Source organism: Phoca vitulina, unplaced genomic scaffold (genome assembly GCF_004348235.1).
Source record: "Phoca vitulina isolate PV1807 unplaced genomic scaffold, GSC_HSeal_1.0 scaffold2, whole genome shotgun sequence".
Classification (NCBI taxonomy): domain Eukaryota; kingdom Metazoa; phylum Chordata; class Mammalia; order Carnivora; family Phocidae; genus Phoca; species Phoca vitulina.
In genome coordinates, this window is record NW_022589705.1 from 22,856,822 (window position 1) to 22,879,345 (window position 22,524).

The following is a 22,524-nucleotide window of genomic DNA, read 5'->3' on the forward strand; positions in this document are numbered from 1 at the left end:
CTAGTGAATAGAGGAATACTAGAACAAGTATGCATTTCTTGGCCCCAGTGGAATAGATTCAGAGCCAGTTTAACAGCCCACAGTGTCTGTCAAAGAAAGAACTTTTCCTGGGTCCAGAATCCAGGAAAGACTGACCCCGCTTGGGTTGTGTGGCCACTCCTGAGTCAGATATTGGGTCTGGGGGTGGTGAAGTGATGGCTGAGGCTTCCTTTATGTCCTGCATCCCATTAGTAGGACATGAAAGAGGGTCAGGGACATTTCCCTCAAGGCAAAAGTGTAGACTAACAAAAACAGTTTGTCTGTGAAGATGCCTTTATTTGGATTTCTCAGATGCCACAACTCCTAGGAATGTCTGGCCAAAGGTCATAGCCAGGCCTAAATTGTAGCTCTCTGAAACTCTGTCCCATCCTTTTATCTTCAGAGGAACTTGTGGGGGGGGTTGTTTGTTTGTTTGTTTGTTTAAACAAAACTTTGTTTTGTTTAAAACCAAAATATAAGCCTTCTATTAATAATTTTTCCTTGTTGACTTCTTTATGTATTTGATTATTTAATATATAAAGTAATTTAAAATCTCTCAAGATTTTTGCCATGGCCTAGCCTTCAGTGTTTTCTTTAGACAATACAGGACATCACATACCCCAGCACCAGTCTCGGTGTGTCAAGCATAACTAATCTGAGAGCCCTGTTCTTATCAAGGTGGCCCCAGGTTCCCATCCACTTGACTACATGCCTCATAACAGGTATAATACAGAAACTGTGGGCACAGAGTTTTTCAAGCAGTTCTGGGTACAGATGGGATGCTCCACTTGCTCTAACCTAGCAGGATCCCTTCCCTTTTATGCTCAGAGCTCAGAGCCTCGGGGACACTCCTCTCTCATGGATCTGTTTTCTGGGGAGAGGACCCACAGGGCTGAGAAATTTCTTGAGGCCCTTGTGAATGATCAGTTCACAGAAGAGAAGTGTAGGCTATCTACCTAGGACACATTGTTGGGGTGGGGGGGGCATTGGTCTTTGATTCCTTTTCATCCTCCCTCCTGTTTCTCCAAGTCCTTAGAACTTGGTCCCAACTGGCTCTAGCTGTTTATGAGCTAAAATCCCCCCTGCTTTGCATAGGTTTTTTCCTCTCTAATCCAAGGAATTCCATTCAGTTCAACCCATTTATTGAGTGGCCTCTACAAATAAGGCCCTAAATGTACAATCTGAAAATCACCTTCTTTCTGCCCTTTTATATTCTCCATCTAAATACATCTCAGCTAGGTACCAGGAAGACTGGATTAATTTATGTTAATGTGCGATAAACAACATATTGAATCACTCGTTCAATAAACATTTATTGAGCATCAGGCTGTAAACCAGGTACTCCTAACAAACACCGAGATGGCAGTGATTAAATTTCCTGGCCTCCTCAGGTAAGTTATATTCTAATGGGGGAGACAGATAGTAAATAAGTAAGTATATAATATGCCAGTAGAGTGAGTGGAGTAATTTTAAAACATAAAGCAGACCTGCTAATGGGGGAAGGAAGAGTATGTGTACATGTGGGGGCAGGGGGTATCTTAGAAAGTTTAGTTGGGAAAGGTGCCTCTGGGGAGAACAGACCTGCTGTAGCGGGGGGAATGGGTGGGTAGAGACTTGAATTTAGAGAGAAATCTTTTTGGTAGGATTTCCAGTTACCTGAACTTCTCATCAAAAAATAATAATGTAGGTGTGCCTGGGTGATTTAGTCGGTTAAGCATCTGACTTCAGCTCAGGTCATGATCTCGGGGTCCTGGGATTGAGCCCAGCATTGGGCTCTCTGCTCAACGGGGAGCCTGCTTTTCCCTCTCCCTCTGCCCCCCTCCCTCACCTCATGCATGTGCTCTCTCATGCTCTTTCTCTCTCTCTCTCAAATACATGAATAAAATCTTTTAAAAAATAATAACATAGAGATGGAGATGGAGGGCCTCTCCAGTATGGAGCTGTAGGCTGGACAGCTGCACGGTACGGACTCTCCTGTCCCCTGCCAGTTGGGGTCATGGTTCTGATCCCTTGCCTAGCTCCTCATCACTGCCCTTCCCCAAGCTCGTCATCACCTGACTGTTTCCCTGTTTATCTCACCGGTAGAACTTTCAGCTTGGCTTTCTTCCCAGCTACCACTTACACTCTCATCCTTGATGGTAATGCAGATTCTCCCATCACATTGCTGTGGGCTGTTCTGAATAAACTGCCTTCCCTGTGACTTGGAAGAACCTACTCATTGTCCTGCCCTGTGGGTTACTATATAGTTTATCATTTCACTGGGACACTTCTGAGAACAGAAGGGGCACTGTTAATAATGATGCTGGGCCTACAGGTAGAGACTGGGACTGTCTTCTGCAAACTGTAATTGGTCCCTGTAGATGTGTGGTCATTGTCTCAGTTAGCTCCAGCCACAAGTGGACTGAGACTGCCCACTGCCCGCATTCATCTGGAGGCTGAGGTCAGGCTCCTTGCATGTGTGTCCAAAAGTCAAAACAAAGATCATCACTTGTTGGTCACTAGCCTTGTTTTTCGCTCTCAGGCCTGTTTTTTCTAGTTTCCATCTTGGAGGTCCCTCAGTCTCCACCCCGGGACGCCCCTCCACTGGTTTTCATTCCTCTGCTGGGAATGGACAGAGACTTCCTAAACCTATTTTCTCTGCTTCTTCAAGCTGCTACCTGGGATGAGATGAATACTGTTCTTCTGTGTCCAGGTCTGAGACTGCTGTCTTCAGGCCAGACACCCTTGCAAAACCCCTACCAGGCCTGTGCATTTGCCCCTCTGGAGCAAAGATGGAATCGGAGGAGTTGGGCTTCTAGAGCCAGAGCCGAACTGATTGCCCTTCCAGCCCCTTGGTTCACTAAAAATATCCAGAAATACTGTGCATTGCTTCTTAACGTTCTATGCTAACAGCTTTAAGAGATTCAAGGGATGTGATAAACACCCATGTTTTTTTTGAAGAAAATTTTAAAGATATTGAGATCAGGCCTCAAAATTGGGAAGTAATGGGAGGATGGGTTAGCCTGGTGATGGGTATTGAGGAGGGCACGTTCTGCATGGAGCACTGGGTGTTATGCACAAACAATGAATCATGGAACACTATATCTAAAACTAATGATGTAATGTACGGGGATTAACATAACAATAAAAAAAAATTTAAAAAAAAAAAAAAATTGGGAAGTAACATCCAAAAAAACTTTTATAATAAGACCCTACTGGGTTATTTTTATCATAATAATAATAGTGACATCTTACTGGATTCAAATGTACTTTGCAGTATATGTTCCATAGTCCCTTATCTGAATTCCCAAAACGTTCTGAAAACGGGGGGGGGGGGGGGGGAAGAAATTTCAAAGTTTGTCAGAAGTTTGACAGCAAAACCTGATGAATTGGCTTGAGTCTTTTTTTTTTAATTGTGTTATGTTATGTTAGTCACCATACATCACATCATTAGTTTTTGATGTAGTGTTCCATGATTCATTGTTTGCGTATAACACCCAGTGCTCCATTCAATATGTGCCCTCTTTAATACCCATCACCAAGCTAGCCCATCCCCCCACTCCCTCCCCTCTAGAACCCTCAGTTTGTTTCTGAGTCTGTAGTCTCTCATGGTTCGTGTCCCCCTCCAATTTCCCCCCCTTCATTTTTCCCTTCCTAGTATCTTTTTTTTTTTTTTTTTAAACATATAATGTATTATTTGTTTCAGAGGTACAGGTCTGTGATTCAACAGTCTTACACAATTCACAGCGCTCACCATAGCACATACCCTCCCCAGTGTCTATCACCCAGCCACCCCATGCCTCCCACCCCACACCACTCCAGCAACCCTTAGTTTGTTTCCTGAGATTAAGAATTCCGCATATCAGTGAGATCATATGATACCTGTCTTTCTCTGATTGACTTATTTCGCTCAGCATAATACCCTCCAGTTCCATCCATGTCATTGCAAATGGCAAGCTTTCATTCCTTTTGATGGCTGCATAATAGTCCATTGTATATATATACCACATCTTCTTTATCCATTCATCTGTCGATGGACATCTGGGCTCTTTCCATAATTAGGCTATTTTGGACATTGCTGCTATAAACATCAGGGTACACGTACCCCTTCAGATCCCTACATTTGTATCTTTGGGATAAATACCCAGTAGTGCAGTTGCTGGGTCGTAGGGCAGCTCTATTTTCAACTTTTTGAGGAACCTCCATACTGTTTTCCAGAGTGGCTGCACCATCTTGCATTCCCACCAACAGTGTAGGAGGGTTCCCCTTTCTCCGCATCCCCGCCAACATCTGTCGTTTCCTGACTTGTTAATTTTAGCCATTCTGACTGGTGTGAGGTGGTATCTCATTGAGGTTTTGATTTGGATTTCCCTGATGCCAAGTGATGTTGAGCACTTTTTCATGTGTCTGTTGGCCATTTGGATATCTTCTTTGGAAAAATGTCTGTTCATGTCTTCTGCCCATTTCTTGATTAGATCATTTGTTCTTTAGGTGTTGAGTTTGATAAGTTCTTTATAGATTTTGGATACTAGCCCTTTATCTGATATGTCATTTGCAAATATCTTCTCCCATTCTGTTGGTTGTCTTTTGGTTTTGTTGACTGTTTCTTTTGCTGTGCAAAAGCTTTTTATCTTGATGAAGTCCCCATAGTTCATTTTGCCCTTGCTTCCCTTGCCTTTGGCGATATTTCTAGGAAGAGGTTGCTGCTGCTGAGGTCAAAGAGGTTGCTGCCTGTGTTCTTCTTTAGGATTTTGATGGACTCCTGTCTCACATTTAGGTCTTTCAACCATTTGGAGTCTATTTTTGTGTGTGGTGTAAGGAAATGGTCCAGTTTCATTCTTCTGCATGTGGCTGTCCAATTTTCCCAACACCATTTGTTGAAGAGACTGTCTCTTTTCCATTGGATATTCTTTCCTGCTTTGTCGAAGATTAGTTGACCATAGAGTTGAGGGTCCATTTCTGGGCTCTCTATTCTGTTCCATTGATCTATGTGTCTGTTTTTGTGCCAGTACCATACTGTCCTGATGATGACAGCTTTGTAATAGAGCTTGAAGTCCGGAATTGTGATGCCACCAGCTTTGCTTTTCTTTTTCAATATTCCTCTGGCTATTCGGGGTCTTTTCTGGTTCCATACAAATTTTAGGATTCTTTGTTCCATTTCTTTGAAAAAAGTTGATGGTATTTTGATAGGGATTGCATTAAATATGTAGATTGCTCTAGGTAGCATTGATATCTTCACAATATGTTTTCTTCGATCCATGAGCATGGAACGTTTTTCCATTTCTTTGTGTCTTCCTCAATTTCTTTCATGAGTATTTTATAGTTCTCTGAGTACAGATTCTTTGCCTCTGGTTAGATTTATTCCTAGGTATCTTACGGTTTTGGGTTCAACTGTAAATGGGATCGACTCCTTAATTTCTCTTTCTTCTGTCTTGTTGTTGGTGTATAGGAATGCCACTGATTTCTGTGCATTGATTTTATGTCCTGCCACTTTACTGAATTCCTGTATGAGTTCTAGCAGTTTTGGGGTGGAGTCTTTTGGGTTTTCCACATAAAGTATTATATCATCTGCAAAGAGTGAGAGTTTGACTGAAATGGCTTGAGTCTCACAGTCTTTATTTATCCTACTTAGTGTGTATATTCATGTTTTGCTACAAAAATATTACTGTTTGCTTACTTCCCCAGACTTCAACAGTTTTAACTGTTACTATGTTTACCTTGGGTATCAGTGGCCTAGTTGATTTGGATTTTTACTGTTTCCTTCTAGCTTCCCGAATACTACATTCACCGCATTCCCAGAAGCCGGGAGGTTCAGCAGTCCTGGCTCTCCACGGTGCTCACCACCCTGTACTCCATGTGGGTCTCCTTTCCCTTGACTTACAGAGTAAAACCAGATTTGGTACGTATAACCATCATTAAGGGGAGGACAAGTCACACTCCCGCAGATCCCTTATTACTAATAGGACCATAATGTTTTCTTCACCAGCTACCATGTCTCAGCGTGCCAGATTTTAGACTAGACCTTTCACTAACGTATGCTAAAATTTATCACGCAAATACACTTTGCTGAAAGAGGTGAAATATTCATCTTCCCTTCCTATCTGTAGCTTGAACTCTAAATTCGCCCTCTTCTCCCCCTTCTCTTTGTGGTGATAAAGCCCCAACAGTACACTATCTTTAACCAGTTTGTCTTCCTATTCACCTGTGGTTCCTGAGCCAACATCATGTGCTTATCAACCAGAAGAGAGCCAATTTTTTATTCCTTTTCAGTACTTCTTGTTTTTGTTGAGACTCTCTTACCAGATATGGTATGCAGTGGGATGAATGTTATACACACCTCAAGTTTTTATAGGAAAGTAATACAGAAAATAGAAATATAAAAACTTAATTATGACACTGTATTCAACCCTACTTTCCTTATCATCTTAAGTTCTCTAAGGTCTTTAGGATGAAGTTCTGTCATTAAATTCTAAATGCATTTTAGTAGACAATGGAGAACAATAGATACGTTATCATGGTAGTGTACACGGTTCTTAAATACTACTTTCATTCCTATTTTAAGGCAGAATCCATTAATTGTATAGCCTGAAAGGAAACTCTTTACTTGCTCTCCACATACACAAGTTCTGGCACAGTGGATATTGTTCTTATAAGTAGCTGAACAGAGTGTGTTTAGCTCGATTTTGAGAGATCTCTATGAGTTTGGTCATGCCCTTCGTAAGCTGGGTTACAGTCCAAGTCTCTTCTCTGGATGAGAATTTTATATGAATGTAGTATCTAAATGATACTACATGAGTAGGTTAGATTGTTTTTAAATGATTCAATTTACAAATGGTGAGATGCACAGATCTTTTTTTCCTAAATTTTATTTAAGTAATCTCTATACCCAATGTGGGGCTCGAACTCACAACCCTGAGATAAAGAGTCACATGCTCTCCCAGCTGAGCCAGCCAGGCGCCCAAGAGATGAGCAGATCTTAAATGTATAGTTTGACCGTATCCCTATCAAGATACAGAACAATTCTGTCACCCCAGAAAGTTTTCTCCTGCTTTTTCTTAGTCAACCCCTGGCCCTGAGCAGCCACTTTCTGATTTCTATCACCACAGATAAATTTTGCTTATATTTATCTTTAAATTTTTGACAAAATGAATTTATTTCACAATCTCCCACCACATTTTTAGTGTGTAGATTTAGTTATTTCCCTAAAAGATCATTGTTGCCCAGAAAAGTTTATTTTTTTAAAATTTTTTTTAAAGATTTTATTTATTTGACAGATAGCGAGAGCAGGAACACAAGCAGGGGGAGTGGGAGAGGGAGAAGCAGGCTTCCCGCCAAGCAGGGAGCCCGATGCGGGGCTCAATCCCAGGACCCTGGGATCATGACCTGAGCCAAAGACAGATGCTTAACGACTGAGCCACCCAGACACCCCAGAAAAGTTTGTTTATTTCTAAAATTCAAAAGACAGAATGGAAAGGAGAAAAAAGGTCTTGACATTTTAAGTAGGAAATTTGGGATTTACATTTACTGCATCACTAGAGGCATGGCCACCGTCACTGGCAACAGCTAGCTTGTGTGTGGTTTAGGACTCTGAAGGGTTAAGGCTCAGAAGGACGGAGTGACTGGTGGATGATGTCTGTCACAGATAGGGGAGCTCTGGTGACTGCCTAGCCAAAGTATTTGATACCCTCATAGTGGAAAGAGTAACCGGTAGGGCGTTAGGACACTTGGTCCCAGGCCCACTTTGGCTTTTATTTCGTTTTAGTCAGTTCCCTTCTGGGTCTCATCCTTTACCTTAAAAAAAGGATTGTACTAGATATCCTCTCAGTTTCCTTCTGGCTTAGTCTAAAATTTTATGAGTGCTATAAATTTGCTCGTAAAAAGTGGAAGAAAAAAAACTATTATGATGTTTCTAAAGGAATAAGAGTGAAAAGGGGTAAGGGGTGTGAAATACTTATTTCCATTTTGAACTGAGTTAGTTAAAAAAAATTATTTCAAACCTGAGCATTATCCAATAAGCTGTTCTGATACAGTTGGCCTCACAAAATGAATTTGCACTTAATGAAGTCCCCTTCTCTCTCTTTTTTTTTTTTTTTTTTTTTTTATTTTTTTTTTTTTTTTTTTTGAGAGAGAAAGAAAGAGAGAGAGAGAGCACATGAGAGGGGGGAGGGTCAGAGGGAGAAGCAGGCTCCCCGCCGAGCAGGAAGCCCCATGCGGGACTCGATCCCGGGACTCCAGGATCATGACCTGAGCCGAAGGCAGTCGCTTAACCAACTGAGCCACCCAGGCGCCCGAAGTCCCCTTCTCTTTACAGAGAAAAGTTAATGGTTAAGAGGCCTTTTTTACTACAACATGTATGTAGATCACTCCTGTAGTCATCCTTGGCAGCCCTATTCCTTCTTTACTTGTTAAAAAAAGAAAAAAGAAAAGTGAAAGAAAAATCCACTCATAGAAGGGATGGCAGCATCATACCTTAAATCACTAGAGTTATCTGAACGGCCAGGTGCCTTCCTGCTCTGCTTGAAAGTGTGTGCACCTGAGTCGTCTGCGCCACTCAGCTGTCTCCGTACCTCACTCTGCCACCATAAAATATAAACACAGGCACTTTCCTTATTGTTCCAGAATGAGTGCTGAATAATAGAACATTTTAATGTTTTTCAAATGGAAATTCCATCTGGTATATAAGAGGTACTGTTTATTGAGAACTTACACATGCCAGATGCGGTCCTGAGAGCTCGCATTCCTGCCGTATGAGAGAGGTAGTGCTGCTGTTCACATTTAGTGGATGAGGAAACTGAGGCGCTGAGGCAGGAGGTTTTGCCCAAAGTTCTCACAACCAAAAAATAATGGAGCTAGGACTGGAAGCCAGGCCTTACTGATTCCAAAGCCCAAGGCCTTAACCACAGAACTGTATGCCACCATTTCTGGCTCACACCATGGACGCTGTGTTCATTTATTCAGACCAATTAAAAATCAGTTGATACATTACTTTTTAAAATAAATTACATGAAATATCACTCCCCCTAAATAGTAGTATAAAATGAAAAGAAATCCCAGCAACTCAAGTACCTGCTTTCATAGCAGATTTAACACTGATGTAATTGAATAATAATAGCATATATTTCAAAATTAAATGTCATGTATATTTGTCAAGATATTTTTAAAACAAAATGGATAATAAAAATAGGGAAATAATACCATTAAAGAAGTATAATTACAGAATTCTACAAATGAGATTGACTTGGAAAATAAAAACAAGTTTATATTTACCACCTTCCTGTTACAGAGTGCATATTAAAATTCATTAAAAGTATATATTTCTTGAGTGTATATTAAAATTCATGCTTGTTTCATCCAAGCCAATTATTAAGTGAAAAGCTTATCTTAGAGAAAAGTTTATAATCTCTTTTGGAGACCTCAGTCTAATCTCTATCAATAATTAGAAAGGATGGTTTCTTCTTTTACAATGTCATCAAATACTTTTTGGTGGTTCTAATATTTCACACATCATATTTTTTAGGAAATAGGGTTTTGCCAGGCATCTGTGAATAGACATCATAAGTTCATAAGACTGTTGTTGAGTTTGAAAAGATAATGGAACCAAAAACAGGTCAGTAGTTGCCAGCATCTGGGGATGGGAGAGGGACTGACTACAAAAGGACTTAAAGGAAGTTTTTTGGGGTGAAAAACTGTCCTATATCTTGATCGTAGTGATGGTGGTTAGTTGACTGTATGTGTTTGTCAAAACTCAGACCTGTACACTAAAGAGGATAAGTTTTACTGTATGTAAATCATATCTCAATAAATTTTAATTTTAGAAAAGATGAAATGGATTAAAATACGTATCATTGCCAAAAGCAGCACCTTTGGCTTACGTATGGCATTTCACTATCTTTATAAAAGTGATTTGGTGAGTCATTGCTTACCACTCTTGACACTAATCACCCCAGTGTTTATAAAGCCTAGAGAAGTGGAGCAAACACTTGAATTGAGTTGACAGCATTTGTCTAAAATTTCTGACATAAAATGCGGCACCTTTGTATTAAAAATATGGGTCAAGGAGCATCAATAGTAGCAAAAATGACATTTCATCAAATGAACTGAGATCTCTGGTCATTTCAATCACTTACCGTTTTCTGTTTGTCTCTGTTACCTTGGAAGCAGCAAATCGAGTTAGTCAAATTTGGAATGCTGTATTATGTTTGATTTATAGATGAGTCTGTCCTCAAAGTGGTAGTTTTTAAAAGAATACAGCAAGTGCCTGCTGTGTGCTACTTTTCTGGTTGGATATGTAACAGGCATCTGAAACTATCTTAGTCCAAAATAGTAGATATTTCCTACTCTTTCCCCATTTTAGCAAATTTGCTCAAGTGAAATCCCCAGGAGACTTCTTTGATTCCTCTTTCCCACACCCTACTTCCTGTGTTCAATAGCACGTCCTACCAGCCATGTCTTTGAAATTTATCACCTGTCTGTTTATTTCTGTCCATCTTCACTGCCACCGTGCCGTCCAGCCCCCCATTGCATGGTCTCCTAACCTGTCTGCGTGTGGAAGGAAGTTCAAGAGCACCTGCAATTTCTTTACCACTTAACAATCAATGTAAATTTTCTAATGTAATTTAGATTCTGTTACTTCACACTTAAAGTCCTCCAGTGGTTTTCTATGCTGTTAAAATAGAGTCCAAACTTAGTGTAGCCTGCGTATTCCAGCTCTGACCTGCTTCTTTGACCTCTTCTCCTCTCTTCCCTTAGTTTACTCTATGCCAGCCACACCTGCTGCCTTAAAACAAAACAAAACAAACAAACAAACAAACAAAAAACCCAGCTGATTAATATCTCAGAGCCTTTGTACTTGCTGTTCTGTGCTTGGGACTCTTTACTCCTGATCTAAACATAACCAGATCCTTTTTGTTCTTTGAGCTCAAATGTTACCTCCTTACAAAGGCCTGACTACTAGCGCTTCTCCAGCTAACGTCCTCATCCCTCTGTCACATTGTCCCGCTTTGTTTTCTTCATAGTACTAATCCCAGTAAAAGTTCTCTTTTTTATGTACTTATTGTCATTCCATAAGAAACCGTGCCTGCCTTGTTCACTGTTAGGAAACGGTGCCTGGCCCATGGTAGCCTCTCAGCACATCTCCTGGGTAAACGTTCCAGTCACTGTGCTAGTTACTCAGGGTGCAAACGTAACTGAGACATGGGCCTTGCCCTCAGAGAGCTTATACTCTAGTGGAGGAGACAAATGGGAAAGTAATTGTAATTCAGTATGCCAAGTTCCTTAATGATAGCAAGTGAAAATTGCCATAGGAGTATCAGAAGAGGATGTCCGTGGTTGGTTTGTTCCCAAATATTTGTCGAGGATCTACTCTGTGCCAGGATTTATACTGTGTATGAGGGGCATAAAAGTATGCACAGAGACAGCAGTCTTGCCTATAGCTGGATGGTTATAGTGTGATAAATCCTCTCTGGGGTGTGGGGTAAGGCTTCGGAGTAGAGATGACATTTAAGCAAAGGTGGGTAAGAGAGAATAGAAAAAGGTCATTTTAAGAAGAGTGAATGATTAGTAAGTCAGCTGAGTAAGAGAATTACATAATGTACGTAAAGTTGAAATCTTTAGACTACACCTTTATTAATTGGCATTTTCCATCTAATATTTTATTGTTATTAGAAATTAATAGGACCTGGAACTTAAGAACTCAGGGCAAGTAATAAGTAGTCATTTTTACAAAGCTAAATGTCATAGGTACTGTTAAGATGGCATATTGGACTTTTTTCTTTATAATCCCCACAAACAGACTTTTTTTGTTAAAATCCCAATAGTTAAAGGAAATAACCACTTAACCATTTTATTGATTATAACGTTGATTCATGAGAATGGATCCACCTAAAATTCATATTTTAAAAGTCTTTTAGAAAAATAACATTTATTGAGGGGCGTCTGGGTGGCTTAGTTAAGTGTCTGACTCTTGATCTCAGCTCAGGTCTTGATCTCAGAGTCATGAGTTCAAGCCCCATTTTGGAAAAAAAAAATTATTGAGCTATTCCAATATGTCTGGCACTCTCCTAAGTACTTTACATGCATTAACTCATTTATTTTTCCTTACAGTCTTCTGACATAGTACTCTCTATATTCATTCCATAGATGAGAAGCCCAAAGTCCAGAGAGGTCTAAGTAACCAAGGTCACAGAGTTAGTCAGTGTAGCTTAACTCTGGTTCTCTTTAGAAATGTATTGGAATTTGCCAGAATTAGCTAACTTGCTCAATTCAGAACTTAACTAGTCTTTTTTTACCATCTGTATTGCAGTAGGCACTGAAGGGGATTAATGCAATATAGCCTATGTCCTTGAGAAGCTTTTATTTAGTTAGCTTCAAGAAAAATAAAGAAACAACAGGTAGACATGAAATAGTAATTCTCCTGGAAAAAAACTATTTAGATCAGAAATTGTTCTTCCATCTCTGCAGCTACAGCTTGTTCTGCTACTTGAGATTCTTTTTAAAAAACATTTGAACACTTTTTAGCTTTTTTAACATTTTGAAATAATTACAGATCCCAAGAAGTTGCAGAAATAATGCATAGAGGTCATGTACTCTTCACCCAGCTTCCCGTAATGGTGACACATCATATATAACTGTAGTACAGTGTCAAAGCCAGAAAATGTGTCTTAGTACGATACTTTTAACCAGACTACAGACCTTACTCACTTTTCACTGTTTTTTATATACATTCATGTGTGGTTGTAGGTGTGTAGTTCTCTGCTACTTTATTCGTGTATTTATTTGTGTAATCACCACCAAAATCAAGATTCAAAACTGCTCTGTCACTGCAAAAGAACTCCCTGGTGCTTCCCCCATCCCTGTCTCCTGGCAGCCACTGATCTGTTTTCCATCTATACAGTTTGTCATTTCAAAAATGTTCTATAAATAGAATCAAACGGTGTGAAACCTTTTGAGATAGACCTTTTTTGCTAAATGTAATGGTCTTGAGATTTATGCATTTTTTTTGCATGTATCGGTAATTCCTTTTTATTGCTGAATAGAATTCCATTGTACAGATGTACCACAGTTTGCTTAGCCATTCATGCACTGAAGGACATTTGAATTGTTTTCAGTTTTCTGCTGCTATAAATAAAGCTCTTATGAACATTTATGTACAGGTTTTTGTGTGGGTATTAAGTTTTCATTTCTGTAGGCAATTGCTCACAAACGAGATTGCTGGGTCTGATAGAAGGTTCAAGTAAAATTTTGTAAGAAATTGCCAAACTGTTTTCCATAGTGGCTATTGCCATTTTACGTCTTACTAGCAGTGTATGAGAGATCCAGTTTCTCTGCATTCTTTCTGGGTTTTGATATCACTATTTCATAAGTGTGTAGTGATATGCCATTGTGGTTTTAATTTGTATTTTCCTAGTTGCTAGCATGATGTTGAATATCTTTTCATGTGCTTGTCATTAATATCCCCTCTTCACTGAGAGGGCTGTTCATGTCTTTTTGTCCATTTTCTAACTGAATTGCTTGTTTTACTTTTGAGTTTTGAGAGTTCTTGTCTCTATTCTAGATATAAGGCTTTTGTGCAATATTGTGGTTTACAAATATTTTCTTCCAGGTCATAGCTTCTCTTTTCATCTTCCTAACAGGGACTTTCACAGAGCAGAAGTTTTTATTTTGATGAAGTCTCATTTATCAGTTTTTTATTTTGGTTGTCACATCTAAGAACTCAGGTGAAGAGTTCTAGATTCCACCTAGCCCTAGATTCCAAAGACTTCCTCATGTTTTTTTCCAAAAGTTTTACAGTTTCATGTTTTACTTTTGAATCCATAGATCATTTTGAATCAAATTTTGTATAAAATATAAGGTTTAGATGAAGGCTCATTTTCCAATAGATGTCCAGCATAATCTGTTTAAAAAAAAAAAATTCCTTTCTCCATGGAATTGCTTTTGCCTCTTTGTCAAAAATCAGTTGGGATTTTTTTTTAAAAAATCAGTTTGGTGTGTTTATGTTTATCTGTTCTCTGTTTCATTGATCTCTGTGTCTGTCCCTCTGCCAGTACCACACTGTTATGAATGATAGAGCTGTATGTAATAAGTCTTAACTTAAAGTCAAATGATTTCTTCCACTTTATTCTTTTTTAAAATCGTTTTAGCTATTCTAGTTCCTTTGCCTTTCTATATAAATCTTGAAATAAGCTTGTCTATATGTACAACAAAATTTTGCTGGGATTTTGACAGGAATTACATTATTTGTATAAATTAGTTTTGGAGAAATTGACATCTCTACTATATTGAGTCTTCCAGTCCATAGCCATGGTATGTCTCTCCATTTAATTTAGGTCTTCTTTTATTTCTTTCATGTAATTTTCAGTATATAGACCATGTACAATTTTTTTAAAATTGGTAACTTGGTATTTAACTTTTTTGGAATTATTGTAAATTATAAATGGTATTATGTTTTTAATTTTGGTTTCTACATGTTTGTTGCTTACCTGTAGAAATACAACTGATCTTTGTTTTTTAGCTCATATCCTGTGATCTTGCTGAACTCACTTATTAAATCCTAGGAATTTTTAAAATAGATATCCTGGGACTTTCTAGACAATCACATATTCTGCAAATAGGGAAAGTTTTTCCTTTCCAGCCTTTTCTTGCCTTATTGCACTGGCTAGGATTTCTAGTAATATATTGAATGAGAAGTGGTGAGAACAGCCATCTTTGTCTTGATCCAGGTTTTAGGAGAAACGCATTCACTCTTTAACTACTAAGGATGATGTTAACTGTGGGTTTTTTATAGATGTTCTTTGTCAAGTTGAGAAAGCTTCCCTTCTGTATTAGTCAGGGTTCTCCAGAAAAACTGAACGAGAACTAATGGTACAAGATTTTACTCAGCCTTTTGTTCTATTCAGGTCTTCAATTGATTGGATGAGGACCATCCACATTAGTAGGGAGAGCAATGTGCTTTACTCAGTCTACCCATTCAAATATTAATTTCACCCCAGAATACCCTCACAGACATAGCCAGAATGATGTTTGACCAAATGCCTGAGCCCCCCCATTGCCCAACTTGACATGTAGTATTAACCTTCACAACCTCTGTTCCTAATTTGCCGCAAATGAAAAAATTAATGTCATTAATGACAGAATGAATTTTGTCAGTTAATACATGATGTCATGTGATTTTTCTTTAGCCTATTGATATTGTGCATTACACTGATTGATTTTCAAATATTGAAACACACTTGCATTCTTGGAATAAATCTGACCTGATCATGATGTATAATTCTTTTTACATGTAACTGGATTTGACTTGCCAGTAATTTGTTGAGAATTTTTATAATGATAGTCATAAGGGGTATTGGTCTTTAGCTTTCTGTTTGGGACTCTCTTTGTCCCATTTTGGTCTTGAGATAATATTAGCCTTATAAAATGATTGAGAAGTGTTTCACCCTCTTTGTTTTCTGGAAGATTATTTAGACTTGATGTTAATTTTCCTTTAATGTTTGGTAAAATTCGCCAGTTAAGCCACCTGACCCTGAAGATTTCTTTTTCAGAAGGTTTTTAGTTGTGGATTACATTTCTTTAATAGTCATAAGATTATTCAGATTATCTGTCTCATATTGGATGAATTTTGGTAGTTTGTGATTTTCAAGGAATTGTTCCATTTCATCTAAATTATTATGTACATAGAGTTGTTGGTGGTATTCCCTTATTATCCTTTTTTTTTTTTTAACAGCTTTAGGATCCGTAGTTATATCCTCTCTTTCTTTCTTGATATTGGCAAAGTCTGTCTTCTCTCTTTCTCTTTTTACATTTGTCATTCTTGCTAAAGGTTTATCAGTTTTGTTGATCTTTTTAAAGAATCCTCTCTGGGGTGCCTGGGTGGCTCAATTGGTTAAGCATGATCCCAGGGTCCTGGGATCGAGCCCCACATCTGGCTCCCTGCTCAGTGGAAGCCTGCTTCTCCCTTACCCTCTCCCTCTGCCCGCTCATGCTCTCTCTTGTTCACTCTCTCTCAAATAAATAAATAAAATCTTTAAAAAAAGTAAAGAATCAGCTCTGTTTCATTTATTTTCTCTGCTCTTTATTATTTCCTTTCTTCTGGTTGCTTTGGGTTCATTTTGTTCTTCTTTTGGTTTCTTAAGGTAGGGGCTTACATTATTGATATAAGACCTTTCCTCTTTTCTAATATAAGCATATAGTGCTACTAATTTTTCTTTCAGCAGTGTTTTAGGTTCATCCTACAAATGTGGATATGTTGCATTTTCGTTTTATTTGGTTCCAAGTATTTTTTTATGTCCTTTGAGACTTCTTCTTTGACCCATGGATTTAGAGTGCTTTGCTTAATTTCTAAGTATTGGGAGATTTTTTTTTCCTATTGTCCTGTTACTGATTTCTAGTTTGATCCCATTGTGGTCAAGAAACATGCTCTGTTTTTAAATATGTCGAGGTTTGTTTTATGATCCAGGATACAGTCTATCTTGGTGAGCATTCCATGGGCACTTGAAGAGAATGTGTATTCTACTGTTGTTGTGTGGAGTGTTCTGGAACTGTCTATTACATGCTGTTGGTGGACGATGTGATTGAGTTCTTCTATATCTTTGCTGATTTTCTATTTAACATGTCTACTGATAGCCATGGGAGGCATGGAACACTTTGTTGGCCCTTCTAAAACCATGGCTAAATAGTCCCATTGATCCTGGCCCTTCATAATCTGATTTATGCCTTTTTCCCTTAGTATAATAGACCTGTTGATCTCTCAGTAATATGAACTCCTTGTAGTTCACTGTTTGCATCTTGAAACCCAAAGATTTCTTCACTATTGTGTCTTTAGTTACTCCTAAAGGTAGGAGTCTTTGAATCAGTCTTTGAGTGAGTAGACTGACCTCATGCTTTCTTGAAAATATACTCCTGAAGAGAAATTAGTTTGTTTCAAGGAGAAGAAGAGGAAGTTGAATTTGAGAGATTGCTAATCATTAAGCTACAGTAAGAGGACTGCTTATGTTGGGGGAAAAGATCTGTACAGTTCTCGAGGGCAAGGGCTGTGTATTTTTGTGTTTCCCATGGTCCCTTCCTAGAAGAGTACCTTCCACATATTTGTGGAATGACTTAAAAATAAATGAATGAATACTGGGTGATGTGAGTCATCACAAAAACAAAGACGCCCACTCCCTAAACTGGTACTCTTCTCAGGCTTTATTGAGAGTCTGAAAAACCAGAAGGGTTTCCCGAGTCCGCAGTGTTTGATTACTGGCTTTATGCCAACCTAGCTGTTGTTAAATGAAATACTCAAGGAAAGAGCTCTGCCTACAAAAATGAAACCTAATTTAATTTTTAATCAAGTAAAAAATAAATTTCAGATTCTACATGTATAACAAATTGGAAAGAAATGGACCATTTCAGCCTAATACTCTGCTCTTTGCCTGAAGCTGAAGCTGGTTTAATTCACCATGACAAATTTAGATGTATTTATTACATGTACCCTCATGCTTTGTATGAAAGAAGACCATTATTTTACTTAGTCATTTTTTTCACATGTTCCATACCCAGTTTGAGCTGTGAAATGTCTTAAGTTCAGTAGCAAATTGATGACATAGAGAGTGGGTTATTGTCCATAAGTGGGATACTGTGATTTTTTTCATTAGATATTTTCTGTGGTGAGCCACAAACTGGACGGTACTGAGATTATCACTGTTTGCATAGTATATAAAATTTTTATTAGCCTATTGATTGACGTGTGTTTGAAACATTAGGAAGAGTCAACTACCTTCTTGTTGATATGCCAGAATTCTTACAGAAACTTTCTTTTTCCCCTGAATTGCTGTTAGTTTGATTCTCTTCGTATAATGACCTTCCTCTGGTATTATATTTTTTGGTAATCAAAAACCTTTATAACATGTTCAAAGGAAACCTAGCTGGACAAAGGAAAGTCAGCTGACCCAAGATGCCTATCTATAAATGGAGTTAAATGAGAATAAGATTTTTCCAACCAAGTCAAATAAGAAATGATTAGACTACAATTGTCTACTGCTTCATGTTTTCCAGGATTAATGAAATCATACTTGGGAGACATTTGTTTAAATTTGTCCGGTTCCTGTACCTCAGTTAACCAGTCCCCTGTAACACATTAAAATAATGCCAGTGTTCCTTTTACCCAGCTTGTATTTCTCCTCAGTACATGCATTGTAAACTTAGCAACATTCATAAAGATAGAGAAGAACCAACTGGATATCGTACGTGCATTTAGCAAGTCTGATGATGGCCAGAGTCCACTGTGAGAAGTGATGCCATGTGAAAATCCTCCCACATATCTGGTTTCTTATGACTGACAGGCTGCCTTTCCCAGCTGCATGGGGAAATTACCAGCTGTACCACTGACACATTGGCCGGGTGACAACCCGTAGCTGCTTCCATCCACAAATGAGGTATTTAATTTAAACGTTATGACTTCTGTTTCACATTTTGAGTGACCTCAGAACAAAATCTGGGTCAGAGTTAGCCTGTGTATAATCAGAGATTGCTTTGAGTTGTTTTTATTTTTCTCCACTTTGGAGGACTCTCCAGAGCTTGAAAATAATTTTTCTTTCCTTTCTAAATTGATCCTTTTTCCACTTGGCAAACATTCCATTTTTCCTCTCTGCAGAAGCCAGCGTGGCTTTGCCTACCGGTCGTCTCTCTCATTTCACTTTGCCTGCGTCACTGTCTGAGTTGTCCCTGTTCCAGCCCATCACAGGCACATGGGAGCTCTGGGCCTGGTGGGGCCTCTTCCTTTCGCGGTGAAGGCTAGTGTGTTTTCCTAAGGATAACAATGTGACTACGGTGAAAACAAAAATGAACGTTGAAGGAAAAAGAATTCAGTTGTGAGGGGATGAGAAAGGGAAGCGCGACAAAAACAAAGCTGTTTCCAAAGAAAGGACGCATGTGTGGTCAGAGGCGGTGCACTTGGAGAGCCCTGGCCTTGTGGGAAAGGGCGGTGGTAGGCGCTGGCGGCTAAGTGAGCACAGAGGGGTGGGATAAAGAGAAAGCAAATCTTTGAAATGATCTTCAATTAAATATGTGATTCCTAGAGCCAGTCCCAGTTTCACAGCCTCTCAAGGGCCTATGTTAAAGTTTCAAATGAATCTGGATAGCTCTATTTTTATAGCGTCTGAGAATCAATAAAGTGCCGTTTTTGGTTAGCATTTTAAAAATCTCCCTTTGGTCTGAGGGTAAAAGGAAAAGAAGGGAACACAGAGAACACAAATAACTGAGCATGGGATGTGAGTGCTCAGGTCAAGTGCACTCATTACAGATTTGGAGATGGCTAGAACCAGAGCTGGTATGGAAGCAGCTTGGAGAGTTTTTGGAAATAAATGCAGACCGTGAACTCCTTGAGCAAAGGTAAGGTGTGTTACTCATCTTGGCAATCCAGCACCTAGTAAAGAGAAGTTGTGGAGGAGGGATATAGGAAGGAAGGAGGCAGGGAAACTATTAAAACTTAGTGATGACTTCTTAGAGCTTACTTAAGTGGGATGGAAAAAATAAAATGAAAAAAAAAAAAGGCATTGCAGAGCTCCTCCTTGGTTAACTTTTGCACCCACTGAATTAATCCCTGGAATTCATCTAAGGATTTTTTGATAGTGTGTTTCTGAAGTGTTAAATGTTGCCTTTGTCAAAGAAAGCGAAAGGAAATGGCAGGTTTCTCATTCATCTTAAGCAGAATACTGTTGCTTTACTTTATTTTTTTTATTGAGATGAAATTCACACAACATAAAATTAACCATTTTAAAGTGTACAACTCAGTGGCATTGAGTACATTCACAGTGTTGTACAACCACCACCTATGTTAGGTTCCAAAACATTTTCACGAACAGTTGCTTTACTTTAATGCCTGAGTGTCTTGAAACCACTTAGGGCTTTTTTCTTTATAAGAGAAAGAGAGAGAGAGAGAGAGACATACATGTATACATATCTAGTCAGTGTTTTGTAACAGCCTCTGGAGACTAAATGCCATCTTCTTCATAGTCTGTCTTTTGGATTTCTCGTTTCCCTCCCCACGAGTCAGTGGGTAAAACTGTACCTATTTAGGCTAGCATTTCCTCTTTGGCAGTTGCTTTTTGGTGATTTCTTTTTCTCCTGGCCTCCTGGTATAATCCTTATTTTTTGTAGCATGAATACAGTGAAACCACCTGGTCATGGATTTCTTTTTCTTCTTTTTTTTAAAGATTTATTTATTTGAGAGAGAGCGAGCACGGGGGTGGGGGGAGGGGCAGAGGGAGAGGGAGAGAGAGAATCTCAAGCAGACTCCTGCTGAGTGCGGAGCCCGACTTTGGGCCCCATCTCACGACCCTGAGATCATGACCAGAGCCAAAATCAAGAGTCGGATGCTCAACCAACTCAGCCACCCAGGCACCCCTGGAGTTCTTTTTCTGGTGTTAGACGTGTATGAAGTTAAATCAGCTGTAGAAAACTTATTACTTCTCTACATGGAGCATGAGATTTAAGATCCTACTTACACCGGGACAGCATTTTATAGGAGATGTAAGCCACGTGCTTCCCGCCTTCCATGGAGCCTTTTTCACAGGGTCATAAGAACAAACTCTGATTTTCTCTAAGGCACGGTGGCAAATAATTATAAAATTATTCTTCAAAAGGACCTTCCAAACAGGGTTGAGGAAACTATGATTATCCTAAGTTTACTGGGGGAATGAGTAAACACCTTACAGATTTCAAACGTGGCTTACAGAGAAAGATATTTTAGCATTATTGTTTAGAGGAGTGGAAAGGGTTGGATTCCAAACAGGTTAGAGAGCTTGCACTGATATTGCACACTCTTAAAAATAGCAAGAAGTTCCCTGCTGATAAGACCTTTGAATTACAGAAAGAACATGTTGTGACTGATCATTCCTTTTTAAGAAATGTGAATACTTGATTTATAAGTTTCATATGTTTATGATGTCAAAATTTCCATATTCTGTCATAAAAAATGAAATCTGCAGTGGGATCAGCTGTAGAATTGCAAAGGGCAGCAAATTCCATTTGTTAGCAGAATACCGTTTTACGTTCTTGGTCTTCCTGATTTCACACTTAAGCCATTTATACAAATCTTTGACAAAGCAATTTTTAAAAAATATTTACTGCTGACAGTTTGTGAAAACAAGTTTGCTCTTATGGGCCAAATAATTGCTTTTCTGTAAAGACAGGTGTCACATGCTCAGATCAATTGTGTCCACATCTTCAGAGCTCCAGATGCTGTTTATCAAAAGATTTGCTTACACAATACAGGATTTTGTAGATAGTCTTGTTAGTGGAGGCGGCACCCAGCGCTCAGGAGACTGGATCTGGTGCTGTTTCATTATTCCTAAGCCAACTGTCCTGTTTGAGCTTTTTAAGGAGCCATGATTCACCGCTGTGAAGTCACATGGGAAGAAAAAATTCCTCACTTCTCCCTGCCAAAGGAAGACAGAATTGGGGTGGGATGGGCGCTAGGAGTCGGTGGAGGTATAGAGTTCCCTCCTGTCTGTGGGAGCTGGGCGGGGCCTCTATGTGGCCAACTGCCAATCTTCAGCTCACACAAGAAGAGTTCCCTATTTTTTTTTATAGGTTTCATCAAGAACTCCCCCTATTTGTTTTACATTTTTTCTTTAAATTTCCATATTACTGTTTTCTCTGGTCTGCATTCATTTGTCATACCTTAGTTGTGGTATGGGAGAAAAAATGCCATATTGGGAATCAGGAGATTTGGGTTTTACTCTCAGCTTTGTCAATAATTAGGTGTGTGACTTGAAGCTAATCAGTCAGCCTCTCTGAGCTTAGCTTCTCCTCCTATCAGATGGGAATGATATGAAGAATAGTAGAAGGAGCACAGATGTGTCAGGTCTACTTGCTTTTAAACAGGCCACTCTCTCCGCCAGGAAGGTGATTTCCCTACCATTCAAAACCACTAACTCCTGTTCGCCTCCTGCCAGGATGACTTAACGTTCCTTGCACTTCCTGCACCTCATAGGGTCATAGAGTGGAAGCCCAAAACATGTTCTTAAAATTAGGATGGTTACATAGCTCTTAGAGTCTGTCTGGGGTTCTTCATGGTTTATTTAAGGAACACTTATCACTTATATACATGCATCCGAAAGCTCGGTTACACACCTCCCATCCTGTCCTACCCAATAGCCTTCTCTCTTCTGTCTCTTTTCATACCTTGACCGTTCTTTCTTTCTTCTTCTCACTCATTCACACCCCCAACCTCCCATTGGGATCATCTTCCCCTTGACATCCTCCCCTACCTTGCTTTCTTTACGGAGACCCTAGGGTTTGGCCTCTTAACCTCCACTCTTGGGCAGCTACCTTGATCAGCTTCTATTGCAGAAACTATTCTTTTCCCTCGGGTCTATTGAGAAATAGAACTCAGTTTTAATTTTTGACAATTCTCTCCATTTTTTTTCTGTCCCTGGACCTGGCACACTCACCTTTGTTGTAAGGGCTTTCTTGCTGTTGGCTATAGGAAGCAGATAGATGTTGACAAAAAATATAAGCATTATGGGGGGCACCTGGCTGGCTCACGCA

At 39.2% G+C, this 22,524-nt stretch overlaps 1 protein-coding gene across 1 annotated transcript in view; it reads left to right on the forward strand.

Moving 5' to 3' along the window:
* The window catches only part of ALG14 (ALG14 UDP-N-acetylglucosaminyltransferase subunit), a 101,209-nt gene that overhangs the window by 38,921 nt on the left and 39,764 nt on the right, over positions 1 to 22,524 (forward strand). The window contains exon 3 of the mRNA XM_032423158.1: positions 5,765 to 5,896. Coding sequence (XP_032279049.1) covers positions 5,765 to 5,896 — 132 coding nt within the window. The remainder of the gene's footprint in view (positions 1 to 5,764; positions 5,897 to 22,524) is intronic.